Genomic DNA, 15,455 nt, shown 5'->3' on the forward strand with positions numbered 1-15,455 from the left:
TTTCCAAATACTTAATCCCATATTTATAACCACCCATTTACGCAATGGCGTCTGATGTAATCAAAGTACCCTTCCGGTGTAAGTGATTTACATGATCTCATGGTCGAAGGACTTAGACAACTATGTATCGAAAGCTTATAGCAAATTGAACTTAATGACTTGATCTTATGCTACGCTCATTTGGGTGTGTGTCCATTATATCATTCAACCAATGACATAACCTTGTTATTAATAACATCCAATTTTCATGATCACGAAACCATGATCATCCATTAATCAACAAGCTAGTTATACAAGAGGCTTACTAGGGACTCCTTGTTGTTTACATAACACACATGTATCAATGTTTCGGTTAATACAATTATAGCATGGTATGCAAACATTTATCATAAACACAAAGATATTATAATAACCACTTTATTATTGCCTCTTGGGCATCAACACATCCACGAAAAGTTCTGTAGCCGCCGTCATCGCCGAAACCAGTTTCGGGGGACAAAAGTCTCTGTTCTGGCACCCTGCCAGGACGGGGAAGTGCCCCCAGAGCCATCGCCATCGACTCCACCGCCTCCACTTCGACTCCATGATGGTTTGTGAGTAGTTCCCGTAGGGACTATAGGTTCTTGGATGTAGCTAGATGGTGCTCTCTCCCATGTGCTTCAATACAATGATCTCATGAGCTGCCTTACGTGATTGAGATCCATATGATGTAATCGGTGTTGTGTTTGTTGGGATCCGATGGATTGATCATTATGTTCAGTATATCTTATAAGTTTGTGAAGTATTTTTTGCTGCAATATTGTTATGTTTAATGCTTGTCACTAGTGCTCGAGTGGCATGATCTCAGATCTAGGCTCTATAATTGTTGCTTAGATTGTATCTACAAATTGTATGCACATGTCTTTGTCCGGAACCCGAGGCCCCAAAGTGATCTCGAATTGGGATAACCGGAGGGGATGGCTTTGATATGAGGATCACATGTTTTCACCAAGTGTTAATGATTTGCTCCGGTGCTCTATTAAAAGGAGTACCTTAATTACCAGTAGTTTCCCTTGAGGCCATGCTGCAAACGGGCTGGTAGGACAAAAGATGTTATGCAAGTTTCTCATTGCGAGCACGTATGACTATATATGGAAAACATGCCTACGATATTAATAGACTGGATATTTTGTCTTAATGCTAAATTCAATTCTGTCAATTGCCCAGATGTAATTTGTTCACCCAACACTTGTTATCTGGAGAGTTACCACTAGTGTAGATCGTCGGGAACCTCGGTCCTTCATTTTATCCTCATAGCTTTTCAATCAACTGTGCGCTAGGATATTTTCCAGTGCCATCTCCTCTGTGTTACTGCTACTGTTGTGTTACTATTGCTCTCATATTACTGCCGCATCACATTTCCCTGTCAACACGCCATCAAAGTAGTACCAACTATTTTCTGGCGCCGCATCATATTACCACTGCTTTCACATCACCCTGTTGCTAGTGCTTTTCCAGGTGCAGCTGAATTGACAACTCTGTTGTCAAGGCTTATAAGTATTCTTTGGCTCGCCATGTGTCGAATCAACAAATTTGGGTTTTACTTCCCTCGAAGACTATTGCGATCCCCTATACTTGTGGGTCATCAGCCTTCCGCACTCATGGCGATCAACTTGGTCATCCCATTACTGTCACGCAGCGCCTGACCTTCACCGGTTTTTCTCTGCAAGACACTCCTCCGAAGGCTAGCAATCCAGCTCAAGTCAAACCGGCTACCATTTTCAGCCCTAACACGCTGCATAAGACGATCGTCGGGGAGCCACCCAAATCAATCCCAGCACCCCAAGCAACACCAGCACCCCAAGCAACCCAGCACCCAAAGCACCACCATCAGCACCACCAGCACCTGCAGCAAGTCAGGTGAAGAAGTCAAGAAAGAGAACTAATAAAAAAATGGTGCATCTTCGAGCCAGCCTCTTCCTAAGAGGATTCGGGCCGACGGCATGGTACCACCGATACCGGATGGCTTGCCCCGGTGTCATGATGCTGGTAAACCGATACTGCATAAGAACCTTGAACACCTCGCAAGTGGACCAATGCTCCCTTTGCAGTCAAGTATTCAATGTCTAGAGGGCATACTTCTTAAAGACAAGGATCCAAATTACCCGGTGTTCACGGTCAAGGTGCCAGAGGACCCGAACTTCGTCCTTGAAGACCATGCGGATATCTTCTTCATACCGTTCGAGGACGTCTTCAATCTATTTCACTGGAGATGGCTCGACTATAACTTGGTCCACCTATACGCGCTCAATCTTCAGATGAAGATCAATAGAGAGAGACCCCCCAACTCCGCGGTAGCGGATCCCTACTACATGCGTGATAGCCAGCTGGAGCAAGGCTCAAGGACACGGACCAAGGCGGTGCAGTACCTCCAGAGCTTCATGCTCAGGAACAAAGAGAAGAACACCCTTCTTCTGCATGTCTTTCCCGAGTAAGTACACATCCGCTCGCGGCCGTCGTAACTTATGCTTTCTTACATATTTCTTCCATTGTCGATCCTTTCCAACATTCCATTTCAATTGCATGTGTTGAGCAGGGACAAATATTGCACACTCGTCGTCCTTTGCCCGAAGTGGTCACTAGCCCAGTATTTTGACTCGTCGAATACGACGACGAGGAAAGACTACAACAGCATAAGGGGTGTTCTCGATGAGGCTATCCTTGGCTACTCCAAAAATGGAGGCACCTTCGACAAGAAGGGGGAATTTATCAGGCCGGACATTGGCAAGCTCAGGTTCAAGCATGTGATCGAATTCCCTTGCATCAAGCAGCCAGCTGACAGCATGAAGGATGCCTTCTATGCCCTCCATCACCTTAAAGGGTTTGTCGCGGATGCAGAGATGATGAATCTGACACCTAGTATGCGAGACACCAATAAAATGGCGGGGGAGATCAATGATGCTGATCTTAGAGAAGACTTCCATCGCATCCAAGTAAAGCTATCGGAAATTATCCAAGAAGATGTATGCAACAGAGGGGGGCTCTTACACCAACTCAGAGGGTTGTGTAAGAGGGATATCGAAGAACGCCTACATAGGCAGGCTGATCGAAGGACCTGGACGACGAAGGACATGTACAAACCGTTCCCGGAGCCGCTGAAGAAGACGTCTCGTTGATCGAGGCTGGTGTGCCTACCATTACTTTGATGAATCGATGGACAATGTGTAGTGTGTTGTAAACTAAACTTGCTTAATTGGCTCAAAACGGTCGTCGTTGTTGGACTTCAATTACTAATGTAGTCGTTGTCGTTGAACTTAATTACTTATGTGATACCGATGCTATATATATTTTAGGTTTATTATTATTTCTTGCTTTAATCCTTGTGAATATGTATGCATGTGAACCCTATAATTTTTCAATTGCATTATATACTAATATGCCTTTTGTCCATAGAGATGACATACTACGTCGTGTTCGAGGGGCGGGTTCCATGAGTCTACGAGGAGTGGGAGGACTGTAAGAAACAGGTGCACAAGTTCAGCGGCAACTGCTACAAAGGATATGCGACTAGACACGAGGCGGTTGCCAAGTGGAGGAAGCACCAGTCGCACAAGAGCAAGATGAAGACCTTCGTTGTGCTCTCGCTCTTGCTCACCATCGTCGCGGCGGTACTCTATTTCATCCTAGTGTAGGTGGCGGCCGGTGTCACTTCATTTGTATCTCGGGATGATGAACTTTGTATGGATTATGAGTTGTATGTATAAATTTGGCACTTGGAACTATATGTATAACTCGATCGGGATCTAAGTAATGTGATGATGATGTATAATGTTGTTATATTATTTCTCTCTTGTATACATGATGTGTATATTATATCTGTATATAACTGTATAAAACCTGTATGTGTACAACAGGCAGTACAAAATCGTGTATACGTGTAAATTATTCTGTGGCGCACCAAAAACAAATTCAGTGACGCACCAATTCTGTTGCGCACTTGGGCCACATGCGCCACAGAACCTCTTACTTCTGTGGCGCACCATGGCGCCATGGTAATGTCTTAATTTTGTGGCACATGGACTGGTGCGCCACAGAATCCTTATTTTTATGGCGAAGATTTTGTGGCGCATCACACATGCACCACAGAATGTGCGAGATTGAGTAAAGATTACTACGCACTGCCTACAATCTGGCTCAGATCTACCTAATCAAGCACTCCCATCTACACAATGCTCACAGTTCCTACGGAGCTAGGGTTACGAGACTCACCGTCATCAGAGAAGAACCGGTTGACGAGGTCAGAGAAGATGTAGAAGTCCGCTTGCCGCCACCGTCCAGCTCCTACACGGGTAGTCGTTGCCTCTTACGTGGCCTTCGGTGAACCTCCGCGCCGGAACGGAGAGCTCGGATGGGGGGAAATGGAGACGACATTTTCGGCGGTGAGCCATGCGGTGATATAAGGGGCTCAACTCGACGTGAGGTGACAAAATTTCTCCCGCCAGCTTTTGTGGCTCCACGCGTGCCCACGCCATCTCCCAGATTGCTTGTGTGTGGCGCAACTTTTCCCCTTTTCGGACGCGTCAAGCTTGGCTCATAGAAAACCGAGGGATCGAGCGTTCCTCCACATGCAGCGAAAATGGGCCAAGGTTTTAAGATGAACCAGCCTACCAAGCGCACGATTTTTGTCTCGCTAGAAGCGAGAAACAGAATTGTGGGCAACTAATCAGGCCCTTGACATAACTAATCCCTCGTCAGCCCCACTAAAATTATTACTGCCTCAGATTTTTTATTTTTTAATTAATTCAAATTTAGTACAAAATTATATTAAATTTAAATCAATTAAAAAAGATCAGATGGAGTAAAATTATTTTAGAATCAGAACCCTTTGCTCCGCCGTTCTCATACCAAGACTGACCGGCGCCGAAGCACGGTCAACGTCAAGCCGCATGGAGCTGAAACAAGGTCGGTGCCATTGGCAATGGAACTCCTAGAGTTGTTGGTTGCGCTGAAGCAGGCCCCAACCACAAGTCAGATGTCTAAATACTTCCTCCGGTTCTCTTTTAATTGATTCGGATTTTATACTATAATCAAAATCAATTAAAAAGGATCAAAGGGAGTAGTTTTTATCGCAGTCCAGACCAGATACTAGTTGTGCCAAAGAACCAGATTTGTTAAAACAGTACGAGGGGAGTAAGGCTCCCTCGCCACGTCCCTTTTCAGTTTTCACGCACACATTTGGTCCAATTCATAGGCTCAGGTATAACAAAGAACTCTCTGTTAAAACAGAATATGGCGTTGCGTTGTTAGACTCCTACAAATCTTACGATAGATCATAGAAGTTCAGGTTGAGTAGAAATATAACAAGGCAAACTCTTTCTCCCCTCTAAGCACGCAGGTTATAACATGCTTATATCTAAAAGCATAACAAAGCTAGTACGGAGTACAAATCAAGTCAAACATGACCAGGTTCAGCATAAACTTGAAACTGAAAAGAGACTTTCATGGAATATCACAGAAAAATGACATAGCTTCCTGGATAACTTGGGGCAATCGATAAGATTTACAAGGGAAGGATAAGAAACTGCACCAGGAAACCTGGAACATGAAACTAACATGTTTTGATCATAACAAGAAAGTTCAATACATGACCATAGATTCTTCAGGTTACGGCCACTTGGACAAGCAACCCCAAAGATCAAGCAAAAGGAAGATAGCTTCAACTGTTTGAAACATAGATGACCCCTAACCTAATCTAAATTTGTTTACCCCGCTTCATGAGTCTAGGTTCAGCGTTGCATCAGCCTTGGCCTCAATCTCGTTCTTGCTACTGACGACGCACCTCTTTTTCGTCTCGTCGTCCAGGTACACGAGATCTTCAGCGAGTGCAATGTGTGCGTACAGCAGCTCTTCCAGTTTGTCAGCAGGAGCTGCCTTCTTACCTTTCTCACATTTTGTCTGCTCAAGTTCTTCCTTGCCGTGGTTCTCAGCCCTGAAATGATCGTGGATTCTCATTGCTTCCTGAAATCCAGATATTGTTGGTGGGAACTTCACCACAAACACGCTCTGATCGGATGGTTTCCCATGGGTTATTTTTGCCTTGCCAGATGCAAACCCAATATCTGGAGACACAAGGTGATGATGTAAGAAACTTTGGAAGGTCCAAGCAGAAGAAACAATACAAACAAAACATAGCATAGGTTTCCTTTTCAGAACTACACACAGCATTGTGTCACAAGTTGTAGAATCAGTAGATCAATTAGTTTTGCTGAAAAGTACTGCCAAACTATATGAACTGATATCCATTCAATCTCAAGAAAGCATGTGATAAGAAGAAATGAGAGCTCAAGCTAGATAATAGAGGAACAAAAGAAATAACAAGTGAAGGACAAATAACATATACATGCTTCAGACTAACCTGCAAGTACACCTTCGATTTCTTCTACTGACACAATCTTTGCTTCGGCAACCTTCAGCTTGTTTGCAATGGAGCTGTTATGTATCACGACAACCGGAGGCCACAAGATCAGATCTCCCTTCATGGCATTTACTTCCTCAGAGGAAAAGGACTGATATGCTTTTGAAGGGTCTGGAGCAACTTGCCAATTCCACCCCATCAGAACACAGAGTGCCTTGCGAAACCCTAAATGTTTTGTTTTCAAGCCCGGTTTGCATGTATCGTAAGCATGTGACATCAAGGCATCAATGTCCAGAAACTTCCTTGCCACACTGTTGTAAGAAAAAAGTGAACAAAAGGCAAATAAACAAAACATTTCTTCAGGTTAGACATTCCAAGAATTTTTGTTTTTCACGAGTAATTACAGAATGGAAACAATTTCAAAGGAAGAGACCACATGGAAAAAGAAAACTACCAATGGATATCGCGATATACATGGTTTGGAAATGTATATATTCCCCAGAAAAATTACTATGTCACACCCGAGAAATAAATTAAGATACTAAAAACTCGTACTCCATCCGATCCATAATAATTGTTGTGGCTTTTAAATCTGAGCGAATTTGAACTAAAACCACAACACTTATTATGGATCGGAGGGAGTATCAAATTTATGTGCATCAGCACAGAAAAGCAAATAAAATGCTCAAACTGTTTACTTCATGCAAACACATCTTAAGGGAAGTCTAGTGATCAAATTTGAGCAAAATTAACACGACACATGGCAGAATATGATAAAGCAAAGTGGGAAAAAAATAGAGAGATATACTTTGCGTACATACTAACAAGTAGATCAAATTAAAACAGCCATATGCTAATCCATCCTAAAGGATAACTATTTTCCAGGAAAAATATTTCTGTCAAATAATCTTTGTTAAACAAATCTCCAGTCTAAGAGAAGAAAGAAGTAACTACAACTTCTATTCAAGAATGAAAAGGTTAATTGCTAACAAAACTTAAGTAGCAAATACACACTATCCATACTGACGAAAATAAACAGGACAATGATAAAATACAAATGCAAAAGTAGAATTCAAGCCAAAATTACTCACCGGAATGGAAAAAAGAAAGACACTTTAATAATTAATAGATAGATAATATTTTCCACATACCTTACTTTAAATTCTAAGCGCAACTGTTGGTTCAACCTACAGCCTCTAGTAGCATACTCATATAGCATGCATTTGTGTGATACAACTACAGTGAGCCCATACTACTTTAAGAACTAATACGTGCCAGCCAGTCCTCAACATCTTGACAAAATTACACATGGTAAATGGTCTTCAGCTTGCCTTTCAGATGAACCACGCGGGTTTTTTAGACGGATGTAAAACATCGCAAGCAACCAAGCACTACAGCTTGCCATGTTTATAATCCTGGTCAAGAGAGTAACAGTAATGTGGTCATCAATGCATGTGCACTCATATGACGGGTTGCAGATTCAGGTGATTCCAAGACATTAGCACCCAGGAGTTCCAATCCCGAACTAGCTCAAATGCAGCAACAATTTATGAGCAAAAGTCTCAGGAACAGCACCAATACTCTTACTTTCTGCCAGCCATCTTGCCCCAGTACATTTCCAATGTATTATTACTCTAATGGGGCTACATCACCATCTGTTGTTGCGTCCGAGGAATATCAATCCATATCATAGACCAATGCTGAAATTGTTGACTGGTCTTTCCAACATTTCACTGCCTTGAACAGAGCCAAGATGCTGTGGTGTATTGCGTCTAGGCGATAGAGCACCTTACCGCTTTAGGCACTACCCCCCACCCCCACCCCACCCCACCCCACCCCACCCCACCCCACCCACCCACCCACAGCGCTATAGTCTAGTACGCTGAACCCCATTCGATCCTAAGTAGCTAGGTTTCGCGCAGCTATTTTGTTAACCTAAACCATAGGGTTAAGCGCATCAGGACAAGGTATGCTAAAACACGACCAGGCAACAGAATTTTGAAGGATTCTCCATTCCAGTTACCAAATCAGCAGTAAGCCAGTAGGCGACTGCTGAAATGACCAGAAGCGCGCTAACATAAGATAGGAGGAACTAATTAGCTGGCAGATTGTTAGCACAGATGAAAGAACACAAACCTGCCACAAACACAGCACGATAAAGATCCTTTTGGTGCCTCACGGTATCTCTTCTGCATGGTCAGGCTCTCATTTAATATCTTTGAGAACTTGAGGAAGGCCTGGTGAACTTGTTTACTGAATTCTTCTGAGCCTTCTGGTGGATCTTTCTGCACAGAAAGATCCTCTTCATCAGGTGCATCTTCATAGTTTGGTTCGGTATCTTTCTGACCATCTTCTAACTTTGAAATTTTGTTTGTCCTAACAAATTCATTTCTCTCTGATGTATATCCACCATGGAATTGGGGAGGACCGTCTCTCATTCTCTTTTTCGTACTTTTTGTCCATCCTCCTCTTCCGCCTCCAAGCATAGCAGATCCCCCATTCTGTGGCTGGACTATTGGTCTGGACAGTCTCTGAGATATAGGTTTGTATTTTGTACGCCCATGAGCCAGCGTGATAGGACGATGATGATTTCCTTGATCCGCACCAATCCATTCACCATTTAAGTTATCTGGCAAAGCAATCCTTGAGAAAACATTACGACTCCTCAATCCATCATATCTTGGCTCATATCCATCTTCATTGTCTATTATATCACAACTTCTTCGTGACCTTAGCTCAGGGGATAGGTCATATGCATCAATTACATCGTTGAAATGCTCTGGTCCAATTCCATCATCGTAATACTCTCGTCCTCGAGGGCCATCATCTTGATATGCATCCATATCGCGGTTACTATATGCAGCTCCTCGAGGTCCTCTTCTATAAGCAGCTGGAGAAACTTCCTGATCACTTAACTCATAGCTGCCCTCAAAAGTAGCTAACTCATGTTGACGAACTGGGCGCCTTGCAAATTCAAGAGGGGGAGTTTCAGGAGAGCGTGAGTAGCGTATACGAGCACCCCTTTGCTTGTGATAACGTGGGGGTGTATCTCTATGATAACTATCCTCCACGTTGTATTCCATGGCATCCTCTCCCATCCTGCGGGTCAGTCTCACCTGTCGGTTACTCCTTTCATCCTTGAGGTCTCTCAAAGGTGATGAGACCAATGTGTTCCTAGTGCTAGCCCTTGAATCCTGTGAGACATTTCCATGTAAGTTCCCAGATGCAAGGTACGTGTCATTTATTTGAATCCTTCGGCCATATCCGCCTGCATCATATTCTGCGGGTGAAGTTCTTGGCGGATACTTCGAGTGTACCTGCCTTGTTATGTCCAGTGATATCTTGTCATCGCGACCACTGCCACGCTCTAGTGAACTTTCTGAGAACCTGTGAGCACGACCACTCCCATGTCCTAAGGAGTCTGGTCTACCAATGCCACTCATCGCATAACCATTGCTTGGCCCATAACCTTCACCGTGCACTCGATACGGGCTGTCCTTGGCAAGTACAGGTGGTGAAGAACCAGCATACCGCTTCAACTGCAGCGATGGTGCGATGTCAGAAGAAAGCGCGCCCCTACTAGAGTAAAGCCTATCCATTTCCCCATCCCTGCCACTAAGCATGTCTCTCCCAGAGCCAAGCCTCTCGACTTCTCGGCTCCCAGTATACGGACCAAGCAAACGGTCGCGGTACTGAAACCCGCTCTCATCGTGAGGTAATCGTGCACTTGCATCCCCAAAGCTCTCCCCACCCTTCACCATTGATCCCCCTGTCAGGTATCCAGTCTCTGTAAGCGGCACCGAGGGGTACATTGGCGCCAGTGGAATCACAGGCGGTGGTGGAGGCGACCTTCGGTCCAGGTAAAGTGAGCTAGTCCTTCCTAACCCCGTGGAACCGAGCTTCACACAGGCATCTCCATAGAAGTCGTCCTCCTTGTTCATGCTTCGGCCAGCAGGACCTCCAAAGAAGTCACTTTCATTCTTGCCAGCATGCCCCGGGTCGGATGGATGTTCCCGGAGCATGTAGTCTGGCCGAGCATCGTACCTCCCGCTCATTGCGTGATCGCCACGACCTTCGTAGCTCCTGTTCAGGCCTCGCTCATTGCGACCGTCGTGGCTTCCTCTCGAGCCACGGTCGCGGCCTCCTCCTCCTCTCGGGCTGCGTCTGCCACGAACACCGTAGTCATAGCGCTCGCGCTCCTGCTGGTAGGGCGGCCTCCCGTAGTCCCCTTGCCCGTGGCGGGGCGGATCTTCGTCCCTCAGACGCCTCGCGCGGTGGGCCGGAGAGCGGCTGCGGCTGCGGTGCGGCGACGGGCCTCGGGGACTGTGGCGACGGCGGAATACCGGGGAGGGGCTGCGGCGAGAACGGTAGGCAGGGGAGGGGCTTCGAGAGCTGCGGCGGGGACGGTAGCCAGGCGCGGCGGGGCTGCGGCCAGGGCTGTAGGGGGGACGGTGGTCGAGCCGGCGGCCCCGCGTGCCCCTGCCTTCAGGGCGGCGATCGCGCACGCCTCTGTCGTCACGGGCGCCTCCCGGCCGCTCATCCGTTCGTCCCTGGCCGCCCCTCCCTCCACCTCCTCGCCCGCCTCGCCGTCCCATGATGTCGAGCGCGGGCACCGGAGAGGCGCGCGGGTTTCGATGGTGGAGGTGGAGGAGGAAAGGCGGTTCAGATCTAGGAATCGACGCTCTGATGCAGAGATGATGGTGGTGGTGGTGGTGGTGGAGGCGACGGAGCAGGCGGCGGCGGCGGCGGCGGTTGTGTTTTGGGAGATTTGTGCGGGCGGCGGCGACGGGAGAGGGGAGTGGGGGAGGCAGCGGTGCTCGGTTGCGGTTGGGATAGCAATTTATGCCGCAGTGCTGGGCCTACGCAGTTTGGGCCTACGCCACATACGCCATACAACAGATACGGTGTCCAAGTCCAAAGGAACCACAAAGGGTTCTTCGCTTTGACTTTTGAGACACATAAGGTTTGCATATTTTTATGTAAATGATCTAATCATCCAACCAAATGATTCGGCTAACCGATGAGTCGTCTCACCAACTCGCTCGCTCTACGGTCTCTACCGCTCCTCCAGTTGTCGCTCGGTGTTACTCCTCCTTCCTTCCCCTCCAGCGTCCACTACTCCTCACCGCCCGTCATGGTAGAGCTTGAGTAGGAGCCTTAAATTTGAGCTCTTTGCGCAACGCATGCCTAGAGAATATGACGTCTAGTAGTAGATTTGTTTGTGGTTGTTGGATTTGACCTCAATCGAGCTCCAGCCAACTTGGTATGCGGTTGCAAGCTCTCGTTAAAGTTCATGCATCTATTTGTCGATGGTGAGAGGTTAGTGATATTGAGATTTTTTGACGTCACATATGGTGTTTTAACATGCTGCAAGTGCATGTGATGTTTGTTGCATGCACACATACCCTTGCTGCAATGATTCAGGGGGTATTTCAAAGAGAATTTTACCTGTTGCCGAATGTGCTCCATGTTTTGTCTGCGTTATTCACATATGTTTCATGTTCTTACTTTGATGTTGAATATCTTGAAATCTTTTTTTTAGATTTTATGCACCAAATGGGATATGTTATATACGTAGATTTTTTTTGCTACATGGACATGTTCAAAATCGTTGCAACAATTTTATAGACGAGGGTTAACTTATTCCTTGTATTTAGCCATTGATGGTTCATGCACCGGCGTTACCACCTTGTGCTCACTACGAATATTCAGTTGTTGGTTCTCTATGCATAGTCATGCCCGTGGGTAGCCGGCTATTTTACAAATTGAAATCCACACTCAAAAGTCAAAAGTTCATATCAGCTTACATAACCAAATTGGGCGAATGATTGTTTTAGTATGCTTCCCCTGAAGTGAGACGGTAGTCATCATGCTAGTCTTGTAGTTCATCGACGATACTAAATAGCACTGGATACACAAAACTTCACACACATACACACTTGCTTCCAAATTAAGCTCATGTTTCTACTATATAATATACACGGGAGTCTGGAGGGAGTGATGATACGATGGAAGTCAGAAAGATTTGGACTCATCTCCCGGGAGTATCAGCCCCGATCCTAATCATGCAAAAGAAAAAAAGGTGCAGGGTTTGATCGGATGCGAAAAGATCGAAGTGTAAGGGTGTGTTCGGTTCTGGAACGGTGTGGGATGGAATGTGTTGGAGATATGCCCAAGAGGCAATAATAAAAGTGGTTATTATATATCTTTATGTTTATGATAAATGTTTATATACCATGCTATAATTGTATTAACCGAAACATTGATACATGTGTGATATGTAAACAAACAAAGAGTCCCTAGTAAGCCTCTTAACTAGCTTGTTGATTAATAGATGATTAGTTTCATAATCATGAACATTGGATGTTATTAATAACAAGGTTATATCATTGTATGAATGATGTAATGGACACACCCAATTAAGCGTAGCATTAGATCACGTCATTAAGTTATTTGCTATAAGCTTTTATTACATAGTTACCTAGTCCTTATGACCATGAGATCATGTAAATCACTTATACCGGAAAGGTACTTTGATTACATCAAACGCCACTGCGTAAATGGGTGGTTATAAAGGTGGGATTAAGTATCCGGAAAGTATGAGTTGAGGCATATGGATCAATAGTGGGATTTGTCCATCCCGATGACGGATAGATATACTCTGGGCCCTCTCGGTGGAATGTCGTCTAATGTCTTGCAAGCATATGAATAAGTTCATAAGAGACCACATACCACGGTACGAGTAAAGAGTACTTGTCAAGAGACGAGGTTGAACAAGGTATAGTGTGATACCGATGATCAAACCTCGGACAAGTAAAATATCGCGTGACAAAGGGAATTGGTATCGTATGTGAATGGTTCATTCGATCACTAAAGTCATCGTTGAATATGTGGGAGCCATTATGGATCTCCAGATCCCGCTATTGGTTATTGGTCGGAGTGAGTACTCAACCATGTCCGCATAGTTCGCGAACCGTAGGGTGACACACTTAAAGTTGGATGTTGAAATGGTAGAACTTGAATATGGAATGGAGTTCGAATATTTGTTCGGAGTCCCGGATGTGATCCCGGACATCACGAGGAGTTCCGGAATGGTCCTAGAATAAGATTCATATATAGGATGTCATTTTATGTGAATAAAATGTCGCGGAAGGTTCTATGGAAGGTTCTAGAAGGTTCTAGAAAAGTCCGGAAGAAACCACCAAGGAAGGTGGAGTCCACAAGGGACTCCACCTCCATGGCCGGCCAACCCTAGTGGGGGAGGAGTCCCAAGTGGACTCCCCCTTAGGGGCCGGCCAACCCCCCCTTATGGAAGGTGGAATTCCCACCTCTAGTGGGAATCCTAGCTTGGGAAGGTTTCCCACCATATGGAAGGTTTTGGGTTCGGGTCTTATTCGAAGACTTGTAGTCCAACACTTGGGGCTTCCACCTATATATAGAGGGCCAAGGGGAGGGGGCCGGCCACACCAAAGCCTCAAGCTTGGCCGCCCCCTATAGTGGCCGGCCACCCCCTCTCCCCAAACCCTAGCGCCCCGCTCCTCCACCATATCCCGCACGCTTAGCGAAGCTCCGCCGGATTTCTCCACCGCCACCGACACCACGCCGTCGTCTTTGTCGGATTCAAGAGGAGCTACTACTTCCGCTGCCCGCTGGACCGGGAGGTGGACGTCGTCTTCATCAACAACCGAACGTGTGACCGAGTACGGAGGTGCTGCCCGTTCGTGGCGCCGGAACCGATCGTGATCAAGATCTTCTACGCGCTTTTGCAAGCGGCAAGTGAACGTCTACCGCAGCAACAAGAGCCTCCTCTTGTAGGCTTTGGAATCTCTTCAAGGGTGAGTCTCGATAATCCCCTCGTTGCTACCGTCTTCTAGATTGCATCTTGGCTTGGATTGCGTGTTCGCCGTAGGAAAATTTTTGTTTTCTATGCTACGTTATCCTACAGTGGTATCAGAGCCGTGTCTATGCATAGATGGTTGCACGAGTAGAACACAATGGTTTGTGGGCGTTGATGCTCTTGTTATCTTTAGTTGAGTACTTTGCATCTTTGTGGCATAGTGGGATGAAGCGGCTCGGGCTAACTTTACATGACCGCGTTCATGAGATTTGCTCCACGCTTGACATGCAACTTGTATTGCATAAGTGGCTTTGCGGGTGTCTGTCTCTCCTACTATAGTGAAGATTCAATTTACTCTTCTATTGACAACACTAGTATCACCGTTGTGGTTCATGTTCGTAGGTAGATTGGATCTTACTCGAAAACCCTAAACCACGTAAAATATGCAAACCAAATTAGAGAACGTCTAACTTGTTTTTGCAGGGTTTGGTGATGTGATATGGCCATAATGTGATGATGAATATGTATGAGATGATCATTATTGTATTGTGGCAACCGGCAGGAGCCTTATGGTTGTCTTTAAATTTCATGTTGAGTAGTATTTCAAAGTAGTTGTAATAGTTGCTACATGGAGGACGATCATGAAGACGGCGCCATTGACCTTGGTGCTTCGCCGACGATGATGGAGATCATGCCCGTTGATGATGGAGATCATGTCCGTGCTTTGGAGATGAAGATCAAAGGCGCAAAGACAAAAGGGCCATATCATATCACATATGAACTGCATGTGATGTTAATCCTTTTATGCATCTTATTTTGCTTAGATCGCGATTTAGCATTATAAGATGATCCCTCTCACTAAAATCTCAAGATAATAAAGTGTTCATCCTTAGTAGCACCGTTATCAAGTCTTATCGTTTCAAGCATCTCGTGATGATCGGTGTGATAGATTCGATAAGTACATACAACGGGTGCAAGACAGTTTTGCACATGCGGATACTAAGGTGGCCTTGACGAGCCTAGCATGTACAGACATGGTCTCGGAACACGTGATACCGAAAGGTAGAGCATGAATCATATGATTGATATGATGAACACTTTGAGTGTTTGCCATTGAAATTACACCTTTTCTCGTGATGATCGATTTGAGGTGCGATGGATTTGGTTCATGTGATCACTAAGACAATGCGAGGGATATTGTTTTGAGTGGGAGTTCACCTAGAT

General features: G+C 45.5%; 1 protein-coding gene across 1 annotated transcript; it reads right to left on the reverse strand.

The window, feature by feature from the left end:
* Positions 1-5,577: 5,577 nt before the first annotated feature.
* LOC127299679 (uncharacterized) lies at positions 5,578-10,439 on the reverse strand. Its single transcript, XM_051329689.2, has 3 exons — positions 8,531-10,439; positions 6,395-6,705; positions 5,578-6,098 (listed from the first exon to the last, which is right to left on the reverse strand). The coding sequence occupies exons 1-3, from the start codon at positions 10,414-10,416 to the stop codon at positions 5,752-5,754; spliced, it is 2,544 nt and encodes an 847-aa protein (XP_051185649.2). The 5' UTR covers positions 10,417-10,439; the 3' UTR covers positions 5,578-5,751.
* Positions 10,440-15,455: the final 5,016 nt, after the last annotated feature.

Source organism: Lolium perenne, chromosome 5 (genome assembly GCF_019359855.2).
Source record: "Lolium perenne isolate Kyuss_39 chromosome 5, Kyuss_2.0, whole genome shotgun sequence".
NCBI classification, from domain to species: domain Eukaryota; kingdom Viridiplantae; phylum Streptophyta; class Magnoliopsida; order Poales; family Poaceae; genus Lolium; species Lolium perenne.

Bases quoted from the DNA above. Each gene is read 5' to 3' on its own strand.
- LOC127299679 (XM_051329689.2), bottom strand. From the start codon at position 10,416: ATGCTCCGGGAACATCCATCCGACCCGGGGCATGCTGGCAAGAATGAA. The intron at 6,706-8,530 runs GTTTGTGTTCTT...TTCTTACAACAG, and splicing joins TCGTGCTGTGTTTGTGGCAG to TGTGGCAAGGAAGTTTCTGG. The intron at 6,099-6,394 runs GTTAGTCTGAAG...TTGTGTCTCCAG, and splicing joins AATCGAAGGTGTACTTGCAG to ATATTGGGTTTGCATCTGGC.